Source organism: Patiria miniata, unplaced genomic scaffold, assembly GCF_015706575.1.
Source record: "Patiria miniata isolate m_02_andy unplaced genomic scaffold, ASM1570657v1 HiC_scaffold_20, whole genome shotgun sequence".
Classification (NCBI taxonomy): Eukaryota; Metazoa; Echinodermata; class Asteroidea; order Valvatida; family Asterinidae; genus Patiria; species Patiria miniata.
Window position 1 is genome coordinate 29,110,741 of NW_024037059.1, and position 15,201 is coordinate 29,125,941.

The 15,201-nt window shown below is 43.4% G+C and overlaps 1 protein-coding gene across 1 annotated transcript; it reads right to left on the bottom strand.

Annotated features, from left to right (window-relative positions):
• Positions 1-13,032, bottom strand: LOC119728572 (digestive cysteine proteinase 2-like). Its single transcript, XM_038200862.1, has 10 exons — positions 12,903-13,032; positions 10,197-10,355; positions 9,171-9,349; positions 7,238-7,484; positions 5,696-5,885; positions 3,844-4,037; positions 2,794-2,885; positions 2,231-2,392; positions 1,139-1,328; positions 1-485 (listed from the first exon to the last, which is right to left on the bottom strand). The coding sequence occupies exons 1-10, from the start codon at positions 12,943-12,945 to the stop codon at positions 280-282; spliced, it is 1,662 nt and encodes a 553-aa protein (XP_038056790.1). The 5' UTR covers positions 12,946-13,032; the 3' UTR covers positions 1-279.
• Between the last annotated feature and the right edge of the window lie 2,169 nt (positions 13,033-15,201).

Consider the following 15,201-nt stretch of genomic DNA (forward strand, 5'->3'; position numbering starts at 1 on the left):
CTGCGATGGACTGGCATCCCATCCAGGGGGAATAGAAATATTCTCAGTTGTTTCATGTTACGGAAACCGGAGATAAAACATTGGCACATGACAGACTTGAATTTACGACTTAACCAAATTGATTGAGTGTTCACTATTTGAACGAATACAGTGATCAGCTGTACATAAAAAGCAAACGGTACTGAAAAGATTAAATTTCTTTTTAATTTCATAAAATTACCGACATTGATTTTCCCATAGCATTGAGTTCGAAATGCACGCCAACTTTACGCTGCGGTTTTATTTCGTGGGCAGTGTGACGTAAGTCGCAGCCGTAGCCACGCCGCAGTTGTTGTCCTTCTGGCTCATCAGGACGTAGCCGTTGTTACCCCAGTACGTAGACCAGGAGTTCTTGACGATCCAGTACGGAGTCTCTGTTTTATTGACCATCATAGTACCGTAGCCTACGGCCAAGACGGCATGGTCCAGGTCGTCAGGCTTGTTTCCTGTGTTACGCAAGTGCAAATGAGAATGTTTAGGGTCACCGGTCTCAACTGGACTTCCGCTCAGGGTTGGGGAAATTTTAAAAAGTGGCTATGGGCTCCATGCATGAACTAGTGAGGGCGGTTTTTAGCTACTTTTGAGTGCTCCAGTGGCATTTATTTTTTATGCAACCAAGTATAGTCAATGACCATAATGCGCATGCGTGGAACATATCACGTGAACGACTAAATATGCCAACTGATAATCCACCATGATGATCTGGATTTCAATTCAAAAGTTGCCGTCATGTTTTGAATTGCGGCCGAAATCAGCGTCTGGGACACGTTCTCATTCAGCCGATTGCAACTACACAATTTCACACACTGAACCGACGCATTATAGCAACCGGGCGCATGGGTGTCGTGTCAACGCTTGCACGCACCCATTATTCTTCGCCGAATTAAAAAACGAAGGCAATTTCCAAAAAATGCATCATCTTTGGAAATACCTTCTTTCGTTTTCTTCAAAATGACAGCATGCCAGAAAGAATAATTTCACAGGGAGTTTAGCGCCATTACTATCTTTTCACCAAGTGAGCTTTTCAACAGTAATTTCGTCAGTTACTTTTTGGATAGCTGCAAATGATCTACTCTACCTTTAATGGGTATATACTCACCACAGGCTTTGTCGTAGTATACGCCGGAGGCATAGAACGAGAACGTCTTCAGAGCTGCATCTATCCCCACGGCAACAGGACCGACATTGACCAGGGCCATCTTGAGAGCAGTCAGGTTACCAGACTTCACCTGTGTGAAGTTTGCTATCTTCACGCCGACATTGCTTGCATTGAAGTGGCATTTTCCGTCCTATCCAGAAAATTAAAGGGATTTTGAAAACGGAGACTAGATTTTCACGAGTCACGTGGTGATATGACTAAACTTTTGCAATACAGGTTGAGTCAAAAAGAACATGACCGAATTTGAAAAATATTTTCAAAAAATATTTGGCCTGCACCATTTCATAAAACAAAGAGGGATAAAGTATCTTACTGACATTTTAACTGACAATTTCATGTAATTTGCATACTCTATTCCCAAGTTATGTCTATTTCAATAAAAAGATCACAAAACTGGTGGCAGTCCACCACTGATCTTAATACCGTTCTACGAACTGACAAATACCCATTGAGTACAATGAAGCATGGACATTTCCCACCTCGATGAATGAACCAGAACTTGCAAAGGAAAACATACAATAATTGCAATCAAGAATTCAAAAAAAGGAGTTGACCTGTTCCTCATATTCAAAACAAACAATCTGACAGTAAAAATAATGTTTCAGTCTTGATTTCAATGATTAAAATCTCAGTTTTGTACAATTGTAAGCTGTACTTTTTTTTATTTTGTAAACTTTAAAAAAAGAAACTTTGCTAAAAGATGAATACAAATTTCATCAGAATTTCACAAACTCAAAATTTGCTGTTGCCTTAACATGAAGGTGAATCCAGCCGCTGGCCATATGTTGTGTCCTTGGGCAAGCCACTTCACCCCACTTGCCTCTCTCCACCCAGGAGTGTAAATGGGTACCGGCATTAGCTGGGGAGTAACCTGCGATGGACTAGCATCCCATCCAGGGGGAATAGAAATATTTTCAGTCGTTTTATGCTACTGAAACGGGAGATTTATGTTGGGCTGATGGGCCACATTGGCTCGTGACAGACTTTACTACTGTGACATGAGGTATGAATCGCACTTTAGGGACGTTTTACCTGGCCTAGGTACGGTCCGTAAGCTTCTTCAGTCATCAATCCCTTGTGGTCGATGACCCACTGGTAAGCCAGGGTCTCGTCCCCGCCATTGCATGCGTCATTCCCATAGCCCCAGGAGCAGTCCATCAGGTTCTGCTGGGAGAATCGCACCATTTTCTTGTTCTACAGGAGAAGGAACGCGAGAAAAACTATTAGCAAGCCTAGTAAATTCAATTTTTGTTCTGTTCAACTGATTCAGAACGGCTCTTCTGGAAGTCGTCTGGTTTACCATGAGGTGATTTTGCCTTTTATTTAACCAGTTCACGTCAGAGGACGTGATAACACGCACTAGCTGTTTTGATCATCAGGCACGGCTGACGGGTTAAGACGTCAAGATTGCCCCGACTCGCCTCCGGGTGACGTCTTAACTTGCTAATCCCTTGTGCCTTTTGTACACACACACCAAGTCCGTGAAGTGGAAGCAAACGGTGTGTTCAAGGATCGTAAATTGGCCATTGTGCCTATTGTTGTTCAATGCACACCCCGGCTTAGTGAATCATTCATCATCTTAACTTCAGTCTTACCTTCATGAAGTAAGCGCCCTCTATAGCCTCGGCAGCTCCAAAACTCCAGCACGAGCCACAGATAGCCTGGTCCTTGACCTGCGATACAGCTCCTGGACACAACAAAAGAATATCCAGATTTAGTGTGAAGTCAATTTTCAACACTTTTAAACCTTGCAGGTCAGTTTCATGTGAAGGGATATGAAGTGTTAAGTAACCATGTCACACAGAGAGTGACTGCACAAAAACAGCTCTGTGGAGAGCAGTGGAATATGACCAAATCTGCATGCTTAGCTTAACCACACAAAACAAGTGAGCAGGGATTTTAAACAATTGTTACTAGTGCAGTGACCGTTTAAAATGTGCCTGTTCAAAACAAGCAAATTGCTTGGCCTCTGGTAGACCCGCAATCATGGCGGTATAGAGTGCAGTGCCCGTATAACAGCGCGCCATATCTACACGTCACCGTTGTGCGATCGTGCCCTACAAACAATGGTCGAGGCCCACCTCGCTGTGCGCGAACTATCCCCCTTCAAGAAATAGTCGAGCCCATACAGCCAACCACAATTTGAACGTGTGGGGACCCGTGGCACGGTATAGAGTACAGCGCCTGTTCAAAATGTGCAGAAGTGCGTGGCGCGGTCTGTACATCCACGTTTGCACTGGTGTAGGCCTCCGAAAATGCTGCTTGCAGCTTTTTTGAGAACCGCTCATCCAAACAACTTCAAACTTGACACCGCACATTGGGTCCTGAGCAATACAGCCGCCAATTTTCAGCTTCATTCAGTGCCCGGTTCTGGAGATAATTAAAGTACAGACAGACAGACACACAGAGATTCCTAGGATTATAGTGAGATTAGTTTTTTTAATGTGCACTCCCATCTGTGGGTAGTACCATAGTAACTATGTTGCTTTTGACTCACCTATGCCCAGTTGGGTGGTGTGAATTTTCATGGCATGAATAAAATAATAAAAAAATACTATTAAGTTTTTTTCTTCTACTTGAAATCCCCCACTCCAAAAAGAAAGGAAGCATTATAATGAAAATTCTATTTGAATCCACAAACGTACCACTCAGTCGCCAGTCCAATGACGTCGGGGGATCCATGATCTTGAAATCTTCCATGGTGAAGGGCGCCCCGCCTACGGGTCCCTTTGAGGGGCGTCGGCCGCGCATCATGCGCAGCTCATCGTCGAAGCGATCTGCGAGGTGGTTTACGGCCAGGCTGTAGCTAAGACCCTGACGGTTGTTGCCATGGATAAGTCTGCCAAAAAATCATATTTTAAGTTGAGATACGATGCAAAATTGTTAATATTTTCTCTCCTATTGTTTGATTGTTCACAGACAGTCAAAAAATTCTTCCACTTCCCTTGCCGTGCATTTGTATTCAGACTAGTCAAAAAACAGTCAGATCACATTCGCGTAAACACAGTGACTAGTCAAATTCCATCAACAGACAAAAGAGGTAGCTGGTAAGTACAGCTGGCATAACAATCACTTCCAGTCAAAGTGTGGCTATATCAAATTAACCAGGGAATTCTTAGAATCAGGCCATGAGACCAGTTTTTTGCAGCAGCTCGAGATCAGTGCATTCTAGTCTCTATCCTCAAAGGTACCCATTTATACTCCTGGGTGGAGAGATGCAATCGTAGTAAAGTGTCTTGCCCAAGAACACAAGCACCGTGTTCCCCGTCAATGTTCAAACCCACAAACCCACATCCAGTTTTCAAATGGATATATCACGTTTCAGAAATAAACTCCTCGTCAGCATGCTGAAAACATGTGCAACATGTTTACATGTGCTGTCATCTAATACACATTTGTTTCATCATATCAACGATGATGGTTTAAATTAGTAGTGATCAAATTGTTTTTATTTACAGGAAAATTAAAAAATAACAGCGTTGCTGTTGAAACCCCTCAGCCAGAGTCAAGTTATCATCCTGAAACCATTAACCTTTAACTGAACATGGTGACCTTGACCTTTGGCCTTTGACCCCAGAACCATGCAGTCCCAACATGCCTGTACCAATGGGGAAGCCCCCTACCGAAGTTAGACACCGAAATTTCATTTCTAACTCAAGTTACCATCCGGAAACCATTTACCTTTAAACTCACCATGCTGGCCTTGACCTTTGACCTTTTGACCCCAAAACCATGCAATCCCAACTTGCCTACTCCCAAGGGCAACCCTCTACCAAAGTTAGACACCAAAATCTCATTTCTAACTCAAGTTATCATCCGGAAACCATTTACATTGAACTCACCATGCTGGCCTTGACCTTTGACCTTTTGACCCCAAAACCATGCAATCCCAACTTGCCTACTCCCAAGGGCAACCCTCTACCAAAGTTAGACACCAAAATCTCATTTCTAACTCAAGTTATCATCCGGAAACCATTTACATTGAACTCACCATGGTGACCTTGACCTTTGACCTTTTGACCCCAAAACCAATCCCAACTTGCCTACTCTCAAGGGCAATTACCCCCTACCAAAGTTTGACACCAAAATCTGATTTCTAACTGAAGTTATCATCCGGAAACCATTTACCTTTAACTCACCACACTGACCTTGACCTTTGACCTTTTGACCCCAAAACCAATCCCAACTTGCCCTCTCCCAAGGGCAACCCCCTACCAAAGTTTGACACCAAAATCTGATTTCTAACTGAAGTTATCATCCGGAAACCATTTATCTTTAACTCACCACGGTGACCTTGACCTTTGACCTTTTGACCTCAAAACCAATCCCAACTTGCCTACTCCCAAGGGCAACCCCCTACCGAAGTTACAATCCCAAACAACATTTCTAACTCAAGTTATCATCCGGAAAACTAAGCTGCCCGGACGGACGCCCTAGGCGATGACAATACCCCTCGAGCCTCTCAGCTGAGGGGTAATAAGACCGCAGTTTCCTCACCTGACATTGTGGGTAAACTGGACCTTTCTCTTCTCATGCTCTGCATCATCGACATACACCTTGCCGTGTTCGGCCTTGTACTCATTGAACATCTCATGATAGCGGTCTCCCAGCTCTGGGTTGAACAGCTCCTGGTATGGGTTGACCCGGATGTGATTCTCCGAACCGTAAGCTAAGGTCTTGCTGCACTCTGCATTTTGGTCGGAAAACAAAAATTGCCTGACTTGTTTTGAAGTGTCAGTGCTGTATTCAAGTCCATCATTAGTCCTTTCAAAAGCAACGGGATGAACAATGACAAAGGAATGCATTTGGGACTGGACTTGCGATAGACTTGGGATGGACTTGGGATGGACTTGTGATGGGCTTGTGATGGAGTTGGGATGGACTTGGGAAGGCCTTTGGACGGACTTGGGATGGACTTGTGATGGACATGTGATGGGCTTGTGACGGACTTGAGATGGACTTGGGATGGACTTTGGATGGACTTGGGATGGACTTGGGATGGACTTGGGATGGACTTGGGATGGACTTGGGATGGACTTGTGATGGACATGTGATGGGCTTGTGATGGACTTGGGATGGACTTGGGACGGACTTGAGATGGACTTGTGATGGACATGTGATGGGCTTGTGATGGACTTGAGATGGACTTGGGATGGACTTGGGATGGACTTGGGATGGACTCGGGATGGACTTGGGATGGACTTGGGATGGACTTGTGATGGACTTGTGATGGAATTGTGATGGACTTGGGATGGACTTGGGATGAACTTGGGATGGACTTGTGATGGACTTGGGACGGACTTGGGACGGACTTGGGATGGACTTGTGATGGACTTGGGACGGACTTGGGACAGACTTGGGATGGACTTGGGATGGACTTGTGATAGACTTGGGATGGACTTGGGATGGACTTGTGATGGGCTTGTGATGGAGTTGGGATGGACTTGGGAAGGCCTTTGGACGGACTTGGGATGGACTTGTGATGGACATGTGATGGGCTTGTGACGGACTTGAGATGGACTTGAGATGGACTTTGGATGGACTTGGGATGGACTTGGGATGGACTTGGGATGGACTTGGGATGGACTTGGGATGGACTTGTGATGGACATGTGATGGGCTTGTGATGGACTTGGGATGGACTTGGGACGGACTTGAGATGGACTTGTGATGGACATGTGATGGGCTTGTGATGGACTTGAGATGGACTTGGGATGGACTTGGGATGGACTTGGGATGGACTCGGGATGGACTTGGGATGGACTTGGGATGGACTTGTGATGGACTTGTGATGGAATTGTGATGGACTTGGGATGGACTTGGGATGAACTTGGGATGGACTTGTGATGGACTTGGGACGGACTTGGGACGGACTTGGGATGGACTTGTGATGGACTTGGGACGGACTTGGGACAGACTTGGGATGGACTTGGGATGGACTTGGGATCGACTTGGGATGGATTTGGGATGGACTTGGGATGGACATGTGATAGACACAAACACATTTCTAGTTATTTTTTTGTTTTCCCAAGAAAGTTACCTGTCGGAGGAGTAAACACGCTCTGTTTGAAGACAGTGGTGTTGTCAAACATGGTGTACTCAATGACGTACTTGTCGTAATGCGAGCCCAGCAGAGTGTCCAACCCCATCATCTCGTAGCGGACAGGCACGACGTTTGAACCCCGCGACACGTAGAACATGTACTTATTAACCTTGGCAGTGCCGACGTTGGTGACATTCATCCATACATCCGTCATCCGTCCGTCGATAAGTTCCTGACCATCCATCTGATGAGTTTTCAAAAATATTTATTAGTTTTAACTTTAAATGATTCTCAGTGTTTGGTATAAGCCAATCTCTAGGGCTGTCCATTTGGAATAATTTAGTTTTCGATTATTCGAACCTGCCATTGACCGAATATTCCAATATTTGAAACTAGCTGATCAAGTTTTACACACGCCAGTTAAAACTGCCTTCCTAGCTGGACAAAAGTTGCATACAAAGGGCGCCGATTAAAAATTGCACGGTGATGGATATTATTGAACGCTGGAGTGTTTTACAATTGTGATGCGATCAAGCTAAATGAGTCATTTGTCGACCCTGGTAAAAAATTTTCTTACAGTTTTGAAAAGAGCACAATCTCAGCATTACTGATGTGAAAACCGCATGCTGATACCATCTTTGGTTAAAAAATTATGGATATCGTAACACCGAGAGATGTGATGAAGTGATGTGATAAAGTGGCCCTATTTTGGCCTGAATCTCCAAATGAAAGTTCCCGACAAACGACTCATTTAGCTTGCTAAAAGAATGGGACCAATAAATGCAAGTACGTGTCGACAAGAAAGTTACTGTCAACAAAAAAGTATCATCTGACAAAAAAACCGCAATTTTACAAATAAAATGACTCCACAGTCAAACGCGTAGTTTTCTCTTTTTTCGAATATTCAAACTGGCAAAAAGCTATTTGAATATCCGATAGATGATCAAGTATTTGAATATTCGGTATAATCGGGACATTGGATTCTGCCCCCCCCCCCAAGATCTTGGCCATCGAGTGACGAAAACAGTTTAATACTTGGTACATGCATAGAGCAATTCATCATGAACATACTCAAGAAAGTTTACGACTATAGGTCAAAGGGTTCTGGAATTATGGCTAATTAACTAATGATATGTACAAATATATATGGGAAAATTCAGTTTTCACGGCGCATAGCGCTGGAAAATGTTTCGATGTTCTTGGTATCAAAAGATGCGCAAGGCTCGAGGCTAAAAAGTCATAACAGCTCGGGTCGCGAAATTTTTTTTTCAAGGCTATCGCGGAAAAAGTGGAGGGGGGGGCGGATTCTGACCCCCCCCCCCCCCCGGCCCTTTTAGGGTTAAGAGTTACTTGCACACTGTGCCCATGGCTGTAATTTTGGGGGTCGTAGTCCCTAGGTATAATACCAACATCTATGAGCAAATTAGGGTAAGGACCATTAGTCGACTATCGGTTGATTTGTGACGTAACTTACGCCTGCGCACTAATAGCAACATGCGAACTCCTCTAGTCAAACGATGGTCAAAACATCTTCATGAAACTCCTTGGTCCTGGCTTCCTGTTGTACTTTTTGATGCGCGTGACATAGGGATGTGTGTGAATTGTTTTTGTTTTGCTGAAAGAACGCACACCTTTTTTTGTGATCCGTGGACAGAACTTTAAAATGGTGGTTGTGTTTAAAACTCTGTAACTTGAAAAGTACACGAGTGATATGAATGATTCTTTTAATTAAAGAAAGCTTATGAATTGGGTTTTTACATCCTAGATTTTGAAAGTGCTACATGCAGAACTTCACTAAAAAAATAGTCCTGACATTTGGGTTTCGTGTTTTTTTACTCACCCTATAGGGCCCCGTGGTCTGGTTCCACATAGTCAACTAATATTTATAACAGACATTATAAAAAATGTAACTTATTTATTGCAGACCTACCTTAAAGTTTGTGAGGTCTGGCAGCATGCTTTGTGGCATGACAGGACTGCCTTTCTCCCCAGGCATTGTGGAGCAATGCATAACTGGTACGATGCTGGTCTTAGTTTTCACCCACGGATAAACCTCGTAGGCAACGCCATAGGGCTTCATGCTGCCGTTGTAGAATGCCTGATCCATGCCTAGGATATTAAAATACAAATTAAGTGATTATTAGGCTCTGCCCATTGTGCAGGCTCTGCCCATTGTGCAGGCTCCGCCCACTGTGCAGGCTCCGCCCACTGTGCAGGCTCCGCCCACTGTGCAGGCTCCGCCCACTGTGCAGGCCTCGCCCACTGTGCAGGCCTCGCCCACTATGCAGGCCCCGCCCGCTGTGCAGGCTCCATCCACTGTTCAGGCTCCACCCAATGTGCATGCCCCACCCACTGTGCAGGCTCCGCCCGCTGTGCAGGCTCCATCCACTGTTCAGGCTCCATCCACTGTGCAGGCTCCACCAAATGTGCATGCCCCACCCACTGTGCAGGCTCCGCCCCTGTGCAGGCTCTGTCCACTGTGTAGGCTCCACCCACTGTTCAGGCTCAGCCCACAGGTCAGGCATCGCCCACTGTGCAGGCTCCGCCCCCGTGCAGGCTCCATCCACTGTATAGGCCCCGCCCACTTTGAAGGCTCCATCACTTTGCATGTGGGCAACAACAAGTTCACCGAGCTACAATGCTGCACCAAGCTAAACTTCATGTTCCTAGATGTGCGCGTCGTATGCACGTCAGACTTCTGTCGCATACTGATCACAGCTACGATTGGTGCAATCATCAATGAGGCGGGACTAAATAAAATACTCTGTTGCAAGTGACTTACAAATTAAAGAGAATTTTTTTGGAAATGGATGAACAAGTTTTGGCATGCACAATGTAAACAAGGGACTTTTGCCTATAATTAATTCTTACATATCGTAATTTGTATTAGAATGCCATAATTTAAAACACTTTCTTTAATAAATAGTTAAAATTAAAAAGGATGAATGATACTAACCGCCGTAAAAGTCTATCCTTCCCATTCCATTCTTCCCATCAAAGTAGATCTCAAAAGGCTCATTGAGCTCAGCATAAGGCAGTTGCACAAAGCCAGTGGCGTGGTAGCGACTGCCAAAATCGGGTGGTTTGGGAGCGGCCGCTTCATTGCAATTAAACACTGCAAAAGGGATAACAGAATATTTGAATCTGATATGTTAACAAAAAATGCCTTGGAACACTTTTTTAAATGCATATCTGCCCTGAACAATGCTAAAAGCTTCTCAAGGTACAAGAGAAATAAAATGAAGATTCTCAGGAAAACTGAAGGTAGGAATGGATGTTCCTCTTGAAGCAGGACAGATCACTTCAAAGAGGGGCTATTGTTAGATGGAAAATAACAAATACTTTGAACCAGATAATAAATACTTAAGGCAAAAAAAAAAGGCTCCGGTTTCTGGTATGTAGCTTGCCCCAAAAGAGGTGTGGCGACGCGGGTTCTTTTTTTTTTAACCTTCTTTTTTTGTCTTCAAATGTCGGCTGATGTTGCAGATGACACTTAGATCCCCTTAAACTCTCATGGCTACGGCGGCGCGCACGCATACCCGAAACCAGAGACGTTTTTTTTTTCGCAGTGGCTATCATTACGGCAGCCGTAACGCATTTCCCATTTTCTATCGTTACGGTAGTACTGCAACTTGTATAAAAACATGAGTAGAAAATATAAAATTAGAAGGAAAAAAGTTAATTTGAACGTTATGAAATTCAGACTTTATTTCCCTTTAAAAAAATCCTCCAAAGCCTCAGGTTAGAAAAGGAACAAATTTCGAGTGCAAAACTGAGATGCGAACCTGCAACCTCGCGGTGTAAAAACCTACCCTCTATCGACTGAGCTGTCGCACTGCTCGCTACAACGTGGGGAAACAAATAATTATATACCTGTGTGCGTATCAAAAAAGTATCGTAGAGGGCGCTAAACAACAGCTGCCGTAACGATAGCCACTTCGGGGTTTTTTTTGGCCTTAATAGTATTGTACCATGAATAGGCCCTACCGTCCATGCCCAAAGTTGAACAGTGATCAGAGGTGACCCAATCAATGGCTTTAAACGGGAGCTAGCTACCGGTCCTCATATTTTTAGGGGGCGAGAAACAGTCTACAAAGACATTTCTACACTCTAATTTCTAAAGCACAAAGGCCCAAGGGGGCGCTCACGCAAGCAACTGCAACTTGCAAGGGTATCAGGTCAACTCGGACCCAAACCAAGTCGGACCCATGCCAAGTCGGACCCATGCCAACTCGGACCCACGCCAACTCGGATCCACTACCAACTCGGACCCACTACCAACTCGGACCCACGACCAACTCGGACCCACGACCAACTCGGACCCACTACTAACTCGGACCCACTACCAACTCGGACCCAAGCACGACCAACTCGGACCCAACAATGACTCAATCATTAGTTTCAGAGATTTATATATTTATAGGTAATCTTAATGTTAGTGCTTATAATTATAGTGAAGATATTCTGTAAAAAATACATTGGGCAGAATGGGGCTTTTAGTTTTGTTTTCTTGTATTGCCGCTGTGTGGAGCGCTATTTTATGATGCGTATAGTAAATACTGATGCTAAACGTTTATCGTTTTGAACGTCATTAGCTTTTTGAAACCGACGGTGACCTGTGAAGCTAAACCAAGAGGTATTAAGAGCGTATAGTATAGGTTAGGCATATCGTATGTCATTTGTACAACTTGATATATACGTGCTTTTCAAAATCCCGATTTTCTTTTTCAGTAAAAAATAAATTACTTGTGTTTATGTGTTTCTTTTAAAATGGAGATTAGAATAGACTTCGTTTTTATATCTTATTTTATTTATTGACTTATAATGTTTACTTATATTTATTGAGTTAAAAATGTTGTGTTTGAAAGTGTTTATGTTTTAATGCCATATTTTCCGATTATATGTTTCTATGAAGATCAGCCCTGTTCTTAATTTGTATACTCGTTACGTTGAAGTTTGGATTAAAACAATAAATTGCTGTTAAATTTAGCAAGATGGTGTGAACGATGTCAATTAATATGTTTTAATGAAAATAAATAATTGGTTAAACTTTTAAAGCGCAATATGTTTTAATGGAAACAAATAAAAATAATAAATAATTAATTACACTTTTAAAACGCATTTCAAAATAGCATTTCAATGCGCTTGTGACAACGACAAAAATGTTATACTGCTGCAATACAGATATGAGATAATTTACCTTACAACAATTACAATGAAAATTTATACCAAACAGCATCACTGTAATAACAGATGAGGAGTGGACAAACTTTATGAAATGAATGATTGAAAACGATGTCGAATGATTGAAAACGATGGGTCCGAGTTGGTCACGCATGGGTCCGAGTTTGTAGTGGGTCCGAGTTGGTTGTGGGTCCGAGTTGGTAGTGGGTCCGAGTTGGTCGTGGGTCCGAGTTGGTAGTGGGTCCGAGTTAGCATGGGTCCGAGTTGGCTTGGGTCCGAGTTGGCTTGGGTCCGAGTTGGCTTGGGTCCGAGTTGGTTTGGGTCCGAGTTGGATCGAAACCCTTGCAAGTGCGAGCGACTGCTGTGCCGCGCCGGTATCTTTCCTACCGCCTTTGTTGGTTCGAGTTTGAAGGAAAATCTTACCTGTAAAAAGAAAGATATTTTCTACATTGAACAAGTATTGTATTTATATACTCACAAACCGCAGCGGCCAAGCAGACAAAGAGGATCTGAGAGAACATTTTGCTAAAGTTTTTTGAGTAGAAACTTATCGCGCGACGACGACGTTGGATCCAAGGGGTGGTGTAGTCTGGTATCCCAATTCTTAACATAAGACGAAGTATAAAAGTAGTTTCTGGTTTGGCTCCCGACTAAACATGTTATCAGATGACCCATCACATGACATGACTTTTCTGGTCACGTGCTTATCCTGATCAGGTCGGCACAGAGACCACACGGGTGGCACAAACGATGTCTAGGTCACAGGGCCCTGCTAGCTGCTGGTCTAGATAATCAAATTAGCGCCTTGTCTGGTCGTAAAAACCCAAAGCCATTAGCATATAAATTGGACCATTTAACGGTATTACGTTACTTTCTTGATACAAAGTTCCTTTATTGACAAACGAGGTCAGTTATAGGTCATCACGATATGTGGATTTTGAAGAAAAGGCGTTTTCGAGACGATGATTGCAAAAAGAAGTTTCTCCTATTTTAAAACTCAGCTGCAAAAAATACATACTACTTTGCAACAACTTTGTGCAGTAAGAAAAAAACCTTCACATGATTCTATGAGAGCTGATTTTTTTTTTACGTGAACCTAGTCATTATAATTAATACAGTAGTTAATTAGTGAAAATTAATTAGTAAAGTTTTTATGTGTCTCTTCGTGAAAACGAAAGTTCAAGTTTCCAACATTTTGACCCTTGCTGTTCAACGGCTAAGCTTTTCCATAGGCGCGCGTGTGTACGCGTGAGCCGCTGAGAATTGAAAGATCTTCGTGAAAACGGAATTCTCAGTTGACCTACCTTTACGCCTTTCCTTGCAAACGCAATAGGTTTTGTACGCGTTCAAGGGGCTAAAATGTATGTGGCTCTTCGTGAAAACGCAAAATGCAATTATCGAGATTTCCGGCCCCTTGCATCATTAATGTAATTTGGAAATTAATGATGTTTTGCTAACAGAAACATATCAAAATGGTTATAAGTACAATGTTTTAAAGCAAAATAGTGAAAAAATCGAAATCGAAAAAAACCTGGTAATTTTTGACATAATATGGCTCTTCGTGAAAACTTTGGTGACGATATCATGGAGGAAACCAATTATCCATACAATTCTAGCAGAATACTACTAGTCAATGTGTAGCGCTGCGCCGGTAACCAGCTTTTTATGCCGGGGGGGGGGGGGCGCAAATTAAGACTTACTGTATCGACGTCTAAAAATACTGTTGGTTTTGGTCTTACGACGTCATCAAAAATGCCGCCGGGGGAGGGGGGGAGGGCAAGGTGTCCCCTTCCCCCCTCTGCATGGACACGCCACTATAAAGCACTGGTTCAACTTTAAGTTTCTTAATAAAAAACAAACTTGTTTTATTCCTCTAAATGAGCTCCTTAATTACAAGTTTCTTCGGTGCTATATTTTCGATCGAGTTTACCCTTTAAAAAGACTTGTGTTTCAAATTGCTATTCTTCTGATAATACAAAATGTCCTCAAGTTTAAATGCGATGCCGAGAAATGCGACGCCGATGGCACATATGCAACACCATAGTTTGGTCAATTTTATGGGAACAGACCGACAGACAGACCGACCGACCGACCGACCGACCACCAATTAAGTGACATGTGTAGAAGCTCCAAATTTATGAAATTCCATAGTACGTCAGTCGCTGGGCGGATCTGTGCCCAAACCAAAGTAAACCCTTTTCACAAAAGGTTGACGCCTAAAGGGGGGAGGGTATTGAATAAAACATACAAGTTGAAGATAAACAAGTGCGATTGCACAATAAGCTCTGGCCGTCTTGCATGACAGTCTTGCATGAAATGGTACAATTGCTCACTTGTTCGTGATTGTCAATTGACAGCCCCTACCCTTATTTGTTCATGGAAAAAACCTGATAAAAAAACGCCCCAAACCATCAATTACTACCTTTTCCCTTGACTACACGCAGACGCCTCCATAATTATGATCGGACACCAAAAAAACCCCGCCCCCCCCCCCAAAAAAAACTTCCCTACCTACCTTCCTACCTACCTACCCTATTTTCTAATACCATGTAATCGGAAGCAGAACTATTTTTGGCATCATCCCTATATAGGCCATGGAGACTCGTAAACCTTACACAGGGCCAGATGCAGGGGTGATGCATAGTTACAGGTGTGTATAAGCTCCTAAGTTCCTAGCGCATTACATACCACGTGACCTTTACATTTACCACATTTTCTTCCCTCCATGAACACACTTTTCATAAACAACTCCACGATTTGTTTCAAACACTATTTGT